The sequence below is a fragment of the Pezoporus wallicus genome, unplaced genomic scaffold, assembly GCF_028554395.1.
Source record: "Pezoporus wallicus isolate ANWC-B61680 ecotype Strahan unplaced genomic scaffold, APGP_CSIRO_Pwel_v1 contig_14149, whole genome shotgun sequence".
Lineage (NCBI taxonomy): Eukaryota > Metazoa > Chordata > Aves > Psittaciformes > Psittacidae > Pezoporus > Pezoporus wallicus.
Window position 1 is genome coordinate 35,199 of NW_026636136.1, and position 9,414 is coordinate 44,612.

At 61.5% G+C, this 9,414-nt stretch overlaps 1 protein-coding gene across 1 annotated transcript; it reads right to left on the reverse strand.

Annotated features, from left to right (window-relative positions):
- Positions 1-2,812: 2,812 nt before the first annotated feature.
- On the reverse strand, positions 2,813-9,189 carry DOK1 (docking protein 1). The gene is made up of 5 exons (XM_057399082.1): positions 9,058-9,189; positions 8,385-8,678; positions 5,812-5,923; positions 5,491-5,663; positions 2,813-3,916 (listed from the first exon to the last, which is right to left on the reverse strand). Exons 1-5 carry the CDS (start codon positions 9,118-9,120, stop codon positions 2,831-2,833), a joined length of 1,728 nt encoding a protein of 575 aa, XP_057255065.1. The 5' UTR covers positions 9,121-9,189; the 3' UTR covers positions 2,813-2,830.
- Positions 9,190-9,414: the final 225 nt, after the last annotated feature.

Consider the following 9,414-nt stretch of genomic DNA (forward strand, 5'->3'; position numbering starts at 1 on the left):
CAGCTCCAGTGCCTAAAGGGGCTGCAGGAAAGCTGGAGATGGGCTTGGGACAAGGGATGTAGGGCCAGGCCAAGGAGAATGGCTTTAACCTGCCAGAGGGGAGACTGAGATGAGCTCTTAGGTAGAAGCTCTTCCCTGGGAGGGTGCTGAGGCGCTGGCACAGGGTGCTCAGAGAAGCTGTGGCTGTCCCATCCCTGGCAGTGTTCAAAGCCAGGTTGGACACAGGGCTTGGAGCAAGCTGCTCAAGTGGAAGGTGTCCCTGCCCATGGCAGGGGTTGGAGCTGGAGGAGCTTTAAGGTCCCTTCCAACACAAACCACCCCATGATTCTATGAAGGCAGACAGAAGAAATCTTAATCTAGGCAGAATCCAGAAAAATCATCTCCTGGTCCTAAAGCCAGGGTTCATGCAGACTTGCTGTGGCAACAGGAAGTCTGTGACCAGCCAAAGGCTCAGTCTGCATTTACCTTATTTCTCATGCTTTCCCAAAGCATCCATTACACCCTCAATTGCTTCCAGAAAGTCGTAAGGTGAAGCATAGGGCAGCTGTCTGAGCAAGAGACAGATCTGGTCCCCACACAGTCAGAAATAACAGGCTCTCTCCTGATTAGCTAAGACCAAGAGCCTTCCCCACTGCGCACACCAGGGTGCATAAATCAAGTGGGCCAAACGCAGGAGTGTTCCTCCTGTGCTGCATTTACCCCATAGTCCTGAGGTGGCTGTTTGGAGATGATGCCGTTCTGAAGCAGGAAAAATCCCTGTCCTTTTCTGGCAGCTGAGGCATGCAGGGCTGTGCAGGGGCGTGGCGGGGCTGCAGCATTTGCCTTCCAGCCGTCACCCTCCCTGGTGAATGCTGCATCAGCCGCTTCTCACGTTGGACACCTTCAGCTCCATGGGACAGAGCAGACCTGGAGCACTGAGATACAGTGATCACAGAGCAGGAGAGACCCCGGGGCTCCGCTCCCGGGAGTGGGTGTCATCGCTGAGCTCTTGGAGCCTCACACTGGAGTCAGCAGCAAGGATTACGGGCACCGGCCCGGCCCCTGCTATGCGATGCCCAGAGCTCTTCTCTGGAGCAGGCAGAACTGCTCTTGGGATGAGCACATGGACCCGCCATGGACAGGAGCGGCAGCACAGGGCCACCCAGCAGCCAACCACCAGCAGAAGATGCTGCTGCTCACACCTCTTGTCCCAGGCAGGAACTGCCTCAGCCTCCCTCAGATTCCCAAAGCCCCTTAGTATCACAGTATCACAGTATGTTAGAGATTGGAAGGGACCTCGAAAGATCATCTAGTCCAATCCCCCTGCCGGAGCAGGAACACCTAGATAATGTTACACAGGAATGCGTCCAGGCGGGTTTTGAATGTCTCCAGGGAAGGAGACTCCACAACCTCCCTGGGCAGCCTGTTCCAGTGTTCCGTCACCCTCACTGAGAAGTTTCTTCTCAAGTTTAAGTGGAACCTCTTGTGTTCCAGTTTGTACCATTACCCCTTGTCCTATCATTGTTTGCCACTGAGTAGAGCCTGGCTCCGTCCTCATGACACTCCCCCTTTATATATTTATAGACACTTATAAGGTCACCCCTCAGTCTCCTCTTCTCCAAACTATAGAGACCCAGCTCCCTCAGTCTTTCCTTCTCCTGCAGCAAAAGCCCAGCAGGGAAGATGACCCAGCACAGGAGAACAGCAGCAGATTGCTCCTGTGCTGTACTGTTACAGGACTGAGGCCTCCTCCCCGCAACATGGGCATCAGACAAGTGCCCAGTCAGAGCTCCCCACCTTGCCATCATCTCACCAACTGGGGGACCTGAACACGATGCTCCAGACTTCCCCAATGGTGTGTGGCTCCTTGGGTCTGAGCAGGGGCTGCGGAAGCCATGCTCAGTTCTCTACAGAGGTGCACTGTATTGCTGCCTGTCCACACAGTGTTCTGCCATCTCTATCCACAGGCTGGTAAGCCTGCACAAGGCAGCAGCAGCCCAGACTCAGAGACAACCAGTGCCAGGGTGTCTGTGGGCCCCACAGAAGGGACACAGAATCTCTCAGAACCACTACCAGCACCAAAAGTACAACCTGGTTTCCCCCTGCATAGGTTTCTGCCAAGGCTGGGCACAGCAATCCCAGCCAAACCCCTGGCCTCAGACACACAGACAGCTGTGGTCACTGGTTTTGCCATTAAAGTCAATGGGTCTGAGGAGATGAAGCCTGGCACTGCCCAGCCTTATGCTTGGAGACCATCACATTTTCTGCTCCCATCAACCCATAAAGGTACCTGTGAACCTGACTCTATCCCTTAAAGCCCTGGCATCTGGGCATGCTAACCACAGCTGGACCCAGCACACACTTTCCTCCATGGTTTCCTCTTAGCTCAGTAGCTCAGGCGCCGACATGAACTTTTTACTGTGTGAACACTGCTCAGCTGTGTTCACAGATGCTCCCCATCTTGGGTACCCGACAGCCCACACATGCCACAGGCAAACGCTTCATTCCAAGACATACAAACTTTAATATTAAAATTATTTTGTATAAAAATACTTCTGGAAAGTCTCTCATGCACCACAATGGGCATCGGGGCCCTGCACCCAGACAGGGAGCCAGAGCAGAGCCAGAGCAGCAGGCGCAGGGGGATGGAGCCAGCTCCAGAGCAGAGCAGCGCCAGCCATGGCTCTCTTGCTGTGGAAAGGGCTTCCAGGGAAACGCAGCCCCTGAGCACGGGTGAGCGTCAGGCAGAGCAGTCCCTGGTCCCAGGCCACCTCCAGTGCCCATGGAGGACACCACTGCCCACAGATGGGGCCCCTCCAGTCCCTCGTAGTCCGGCACAGTGCAGCGGCTGCTATATCACTCCTAAGTCCTCATAGACGGGCAACAAGCTGCCCTCATCCACAGACTGCTCCTGCTTGCGCACGTGCTGGGGCTTCAGCACCTGGCTGTAGAGCACCTCCACGTTGTTGTTGTTGCTGCTGTTGAGGCTGGGTTTGACAACTGCCTTCTCGGAAGCAGCACTTCCCCGCTGCCTGCCCAGGTCCCCGCTCTTCCCGGTGCCTTTAGGGATAAAGGCTGCCTGGGGCTTGGGGGCAGGCACCGGCTTGGGCCCCTTGGCCTTGCCCTGGAAGGCCGGTACCGAGTAGTCATCGGTGCTGGGGCTGTAGGGGTACTCGTAGCCGGCCCGGCCGTCGTGGCCCTGGGTGCGCCAGGCCTCGCCTGTGGGACGTGCCTTGTCATAGATGCAGGCGTGCGGGGGCAGCGTGCGGGGAGCACGGCCCTCGGGCTCATCGTAGATGTGCTCGCCCCGTGCGGGCGCCGGCGGGCCCTGCCCGTGGACCTCAGCCCACACCTGCTCGTAGAGGCCCGGGCAGAGCGGCCACCGCTTCCCCTCGTCCGTGGCCCCGCTTGCAGGTTTGCTGTCGATGGGGTCCGAGTACAGCGGGTCCAGGCGCGGGCGAAAGCTCTTCACCGAGTCCAGCGGCTCCGAGTACACAATGCACGGGTCCTCGGCCGGCGGCAGGGCACGGGGCACCTTTGGCAGTGGGGAGCGGGGGGGTGTGCTGGGGACCGCAGGCTTGGCCTGTGCCACAGGGAGCTCTGGCAGGGTCCGTGCCTTCAGCAAAGAAGCTGCGTCTCTCTCCTCTGCCGCCACACTGGGCCTGGGGGCCGGTCCTCCCTTGGGTGCTGGGGCATCATCGCCCTCCGTGGGCACCTCCAGGCTCAGGGAGTCGGCCAGGGCCTGTCGGATCAGCACCACGCTGGGGCTGTCCGAATCCAGCGAGCCACAGCTCTGACGGTTCTCCTCCACCTGCGCTTTCTGCTCCCTGATGGAGGCTTCCACCAGCTGGAAGATCTCGTTGCCCTGCTTGGTCTCGAAGGTGAAGTTCCCTGGGCCGGAGCTGCAGCGCCTGCCAGCTTCGAAGGAGAACATCACCTGCAGGGGAAGCGGAAGGGTCACATCCTGCCCAGCACCTGCTGACGCAGCACATCCTGTGGGCAGCACATCCTGCCGCGCTGATCCTGCACATCCCACAGGAGAGACTCCATGGGACACCCAGCTCCTTCTGCTCCCTGCAGTGAGGCCGCAGCTCAGTGGGCAGCTCCCCAGGGGGTGGTGCTGTGGCCAGCAGCTGTGCTCAGCACTGTGCAGCACTGCCCAGAGCAACCTGTGCAGCTGGGGCTGCGTGCACACCTGAGGGGACATCAGTGCAAGATGCCCCAGGGCCGGAGCTGCAGGTCCTGCTGGAGATCTCCTGCCTCACCTGAGCAGCTCCAGCAGGGTCAGCAGCTGGCACCAGACAGTCTAGGCAATACCAGGCAGGTAGCACCGAGAACAGAGCGGTGCGAGGTGACGAGTGACAGTTCAGCACAGGGAACTGTTATGGGCAGCCTGGAAAGTCAGCTCTAGTCAGGCACAAGGGAAGTGATCCACAAGCACGAGATACAAGACATGGAACATGGCTTTCCGCAAGAGAACGGCCAGAAGCAGCACTTGGCTACCAATAGTAAGCAATGCATCTGCCTTAGCAGCATTACTCTGCTTTCTCACATGCAGCAGGAGTCCCTGGGGTTGCTACAAAAGCCCCTGGGGCCCGACTTCCTTTTGCAGGTCAATGCTACCAAACACAAGAAGAGCCAAGCCATCACTGCTTGGGACCTGTGGGTGCAGTTGCCTGCTCCTCACACTATGCAACTCCTGTCCTGCCCTGGCACAGAACCTGCAGGTGAGCAGCCGCCTTCCCAAGCACGGCTGTTTCCAATTCTGTTTTGGTAAAGTGCTGCAGAAGGCACCATTAGCAGACTGCAGCTGACAGCAGCGCTTCTAGAAACAGCCCTGGGAGACCACTTCCTCCCCATGCAGCATGGCAGGTACCTCTGGTGCTCACGGGAGCAGCAAGACAGATCGGGGACCTGCTGCTGGAGGACACTGGAGAAGGGACAGTCCTACACAGGTCAGCCAGGCTAAGAGCAATATGCCCGTAAGGTGACCAAATCTAGAGGAACTGGTGTCTCAAAGAGCCCCTCCTGCTCTGGCCACCATTCTACAGAACGGATGGAGCAAACCTGAGGCAGGGCCAGGGCTGCAAGGAGCCGAGGTCCCTGGAGGCTGGGGGGAGCTTGTGCACTGCACAAAACTTGCCTGTCCCCAGCAGGGGCTGGGGAGCGCTGGGATGAAAAGTGGGGACAAGCCAGCTGCAGAGGCTGCAATGGCCCCAGCGTGAGCGGGTCAAGGACCACATAAGAGCGGTCTCTGCACAGCCATGCCCTCAGTGGGGCACATCCTGCCAGCCCGTGCTTCTGCATGGTGACACAGGTGGGAGCCGAGGACTGACAGACTCACAGGCATCCCTGGGGGCTCTGCTGTGGCTGCTGAGGGCTGCAGCAGTCCTGGCATTCGGCAGAGCCCGCTTCCCAGCTGGCACAGGCTGCTTGGGCACATCAGCTCCTTACCCTCTGTCATGGGAAAACCCATGGGGGAACAGCACACGGCATCCCCCAGCCCCTCACCTTGTCCCGGCCGTATCTCCGGAGCAGACGGTAGGGCCAGACATAGAGGATTTCATTTGTCCGTGGGTCCTTCAGGACGAGGCTGTCACGTTCAGCCTTGAGCACATAGGCACCGCGCAGCTCGCATCGCTCCGCGGCCTCGGTCCGCTGCACCGTCACCCAGAAGGTGTTCACTGTGGGGACAGGGATGCTCAGGGCAGGGCAGAGGAAACCACGTCCCCAGGCAAGGCCTCGCCGGCCCAGCGAAGCCCTGGTGACAGGGCAGCAGCAGGAGAGGCCCCGCAGAAGGCAGCCCATGGTCGAGGCAGTGGCAGGTCCCACCTTCGTCTCTCGAGTAGTAGATGGAGTTCACGGCCATCTGCAGGGCTGGTGCCTCCCCGCTGCCCTCTCTGCCGCGCTGGGCCGCCACGCCAGCATGGCTGGGGCCATTCCCCTGGCAAGGGAAAGCAGGTCAGCCCCAGCTGCCCCATCCCACATTGGCCCCGGGTCCCCTTGCAGCCACTGCCCCCTGCCAGCCCCCCTGCACTCCCCAGGGGGCCAGCCCAGCCCCACACAGCTTGGCCACTCTGCAGCCACACCAAGCCCTTCCCTGCCGAGGGTGAGCGAGAGACCACAGTGTGCCCACCCCCAGGCTGCCATGAATGGGGCTCCCAGCACAACCCTGGGCTGTGCACTGGGCAGGGTGCAGAGGACAGCAGCGTCTCCTGGCAGCCCTGCCCCGCAGACCCTGCCTCTCCATGCAGCACAAGCCAGCAGCGAGACATGGCTTCCTGTGGGACAGCACCTGGAGGTCCTGTGCCCACATCCCCTGCTGCTCCACAACCACTGTGGTGCACCCATGCAGGTGCCCTGCTGCCGAGGCAGAGAACAGCTCTGCTCCAGCGCAGGCACACTGGTGCCCAAAGCCTAGCATGGACTCAGGCATGCTTTCCCAGCAGTACAAGCAAGGCAGGGAGCTCATGAAATGATCCAGTAACACAAGGGCCTGTGTCAGGCAGGGAGGTGGTGCTAGTGTCGGTGCACAGCCCACAGAAGGGAAGCAAGTGCTTCTATTTTAACACATGCAGAACTGAAAGTGCCTCGCACGCACCCTGTCAGCAGCCCTGTCCCAGCAGCAGGGTCCCCTACGGGCTGTGTGGGGGATGCACCCTCAGTGCTAGCCCCAGGTAGCAAGGATCCTCCTCCAGGGAAGGCCCACACAAACCAGAGGCTCACAGATGCCCTGCAAGAGCTGCTTCAGCAGATCCTGCACTGTCTCACACGGGTCTGTACTTGGACAGGAGCTGGAAGCTGTTTCTCAAGGGCACATGGGATGGGCTTGCAGCAGTGTAAGTCTTGCAGAAGCCAAGCTGTCACTGTTTCAGTTTAAAACCTGACACATGAGCTTCTTAACAAGACACGAGACACAAAAAGAGGCACTGGGCCCTCTTGTTTGGCTCCTAAACAGAATGGGGACTGCTAAAACTCAGTGTCCTTAGAGCCAACAGCAGCAGCTCCTGCTCAGGTAAGCATGGAACGCAGCAGGTTCCAGCCTGGGTTCTCAAGGGCCGCCTGATCCCAGCTCCCTTTAGGGCTTCATTTGGCTGCACTCTCCTTCGTCTTCCAAAGAACAAGAAATTCTGAACTCCAAACCTCTCTGGCCTCGCTCCCACGCTGCTGACCCTCCAAGCAGCAACAGCCAACCTGACACAAAATCACACCGTCCATGCGGGTGACCAGAAACCACAACTGAGGGCCTTCAGCTTTCTGCAGAGGCCACACGTGGCTCCTGTGCCTCTTGCTCCAGGCCAGGCCTCTCCAGACCACACGCCATCCTTGCAGCCTCCTGCTCACCACTTCCTAAGCCCTCTGCTTGCTCCTGGACCTCAAGCACACAACTGACCACCACTGTGTGAAGGACGGCACAAGCACACCCCTGCTCTGAGCAGACATTCCCCTGCCTCACCCCACACCACACCACTTTGAAGGCATGGGCTGTGTCCCCAGCTCAGCCTCAGGCCATTTCCAGAACAAAGACTGCAGCACTGCCTGTACCAGGCACATAGGCATGGACATGGAGACATTTCCAAGACCAGATAGTGCCTCTTGGCCTGGTCAGCAGGACACCCGGTCAGCGGGGTGTCATTTACCCTGCAAACACCTATGCTCTTGTGGGAAGAACCTGGGATCAGGAGCTGCGCAGCCAGAATCGGTCAGAGCACAGCCCAGAGCTCTGTAAGCATCTATTAGGAGGAAGAGCAGGGAATCAGGCAGGATGAGGTCTGGACAACCACACTTAAAGGCCACTGCTGTCCAAACTGGGACACCCCTGCTGACCCTGGCTGCAGGGGGAGGCTGCAGAGCTGCAACTGGGGCATAGGCACTGGGTGGGGGGTTCCAGCAGCAGGAGGGAGTAAGCCCCAGGGCTGGGCACTGGCCACTGACACCCAGAGCTAGGCAGGTCCCAGAGCTGGGCACCGGCAATGCTCTTGAGGCTCTGCTTCCGTCACTGCTGCAGCAGGAAAGGCAGCAGTGGGTGAGACAAGAGGAAATGATGCTCCTCAGCCATCACCAGCTGGTCCCGGAGTGGGGGGGCTGTGAGGACAAGCTCCGAGACAGTGAAAAGCCCCACCTGGAATGGTGCTGCAAGCAAGAATTACTGACAGCGTGCTGAGGAGTCCTGCAAGCCACCTGCCTCCTGGCATGGTGGGAGCTATGGGGAGGGGACCAGAGCCTCAACGACAGTGCTCTGACCCCTGCGACCACTCAGGGATGCTCTGGGGCATCTCTCCCTTCAGTGCTATCCCCCTCCCGCTGGGTAGGAAGGGGTCACCGCCTCCCCCCGGGGGCCCGCGGCTCGCTGCCCCACCCGGGGCCGTCTTGGCTGAGGGCCCCTAGGTCTCCCCGAGGCTCACCGGGAAGGCGATCTCACACAGCTTCGCCACCCACTCCTCGCTCTGCTGCTTGTCAGCTGCGAAAAGGTAGCTCCTGTCGCTGGTTTCCAGGCGAAACACGGCGGTGCCGGCGCGGGGGCCGCTCTCGGGCACGGGCCCCACGCTGGTGCAGTCCGCCAGCCGCACCACCGTCTTGTCCAGCCGCCCGGTTCCCAGCCGCTCCGGCGGCACCGGATCTTTGCAGTCGAAGAACTCCAGGCGGGCGACGCCGTGTTGGCTGGCCGGGTAGAGCACGAGCCAGCTCCGCTTCCACTTCTGCAAGGCAGCGGGGTCACACAGGGCCCGAGCCGGGCGCCAGCGAGGGCGCCCGGGATGCTCGGCCGGGCCGGCAGCTCACCGGGAGCGGCTCCGCGGCGGCGGCGAGCGGCCCCGACCGCACCCAGACGGCGCCGGCGGGAGCCGAGCCTCGGCGGGGAGGGTGCAGCCGCCGGAACCCTCGGCCCAGGCGGGCGGGGGGCCCGCAGAGCCCCGGCCCCGCTTCCCCCGTCGCCGGGCAGCGCTCTCGGCCCGGTAGGAGGGCGACCGCAGGCAGCAGGGCAGGGACCTCCCCCGGCCCCGGCCTGACCGCACCCCGGTGCCGTCCCCCCACCAGCCGGACCCGCGGGGAGAGGAAGGAACGTGCGACGGGGCCCACCTTGGTGCCGAACTTGTGGCTGTGCTGCACCAGCAGCGGCCCCTCCTTGGCCGGCGGGTCCATCCCGCGCCGCTCCGCGCCGCTGACCGCGCTTCCGCCCGCCGCCAACGGCGCCGGGCCGGGGCGGGGGCGCGCTGCAGACGCACGCGGCGGGGGGAGGGAGTGCGTGCGTGCGTGCGTGCGTGCGTACGTACGTAGGGCGAGCTGTGCACGTGCTCTGCGCGCCGGGCGCCGGTAGCGCTCAGCCGGTACCGAGCGGGGTCCGTGCATGGTCCTTCGGGAGCCCGGGTGCTTCCCGTGGACCCGGCAGCTGCGGCCCCGGCTCTCGGCTCGGGGCTGGCCCTACCGGAGCCCCGC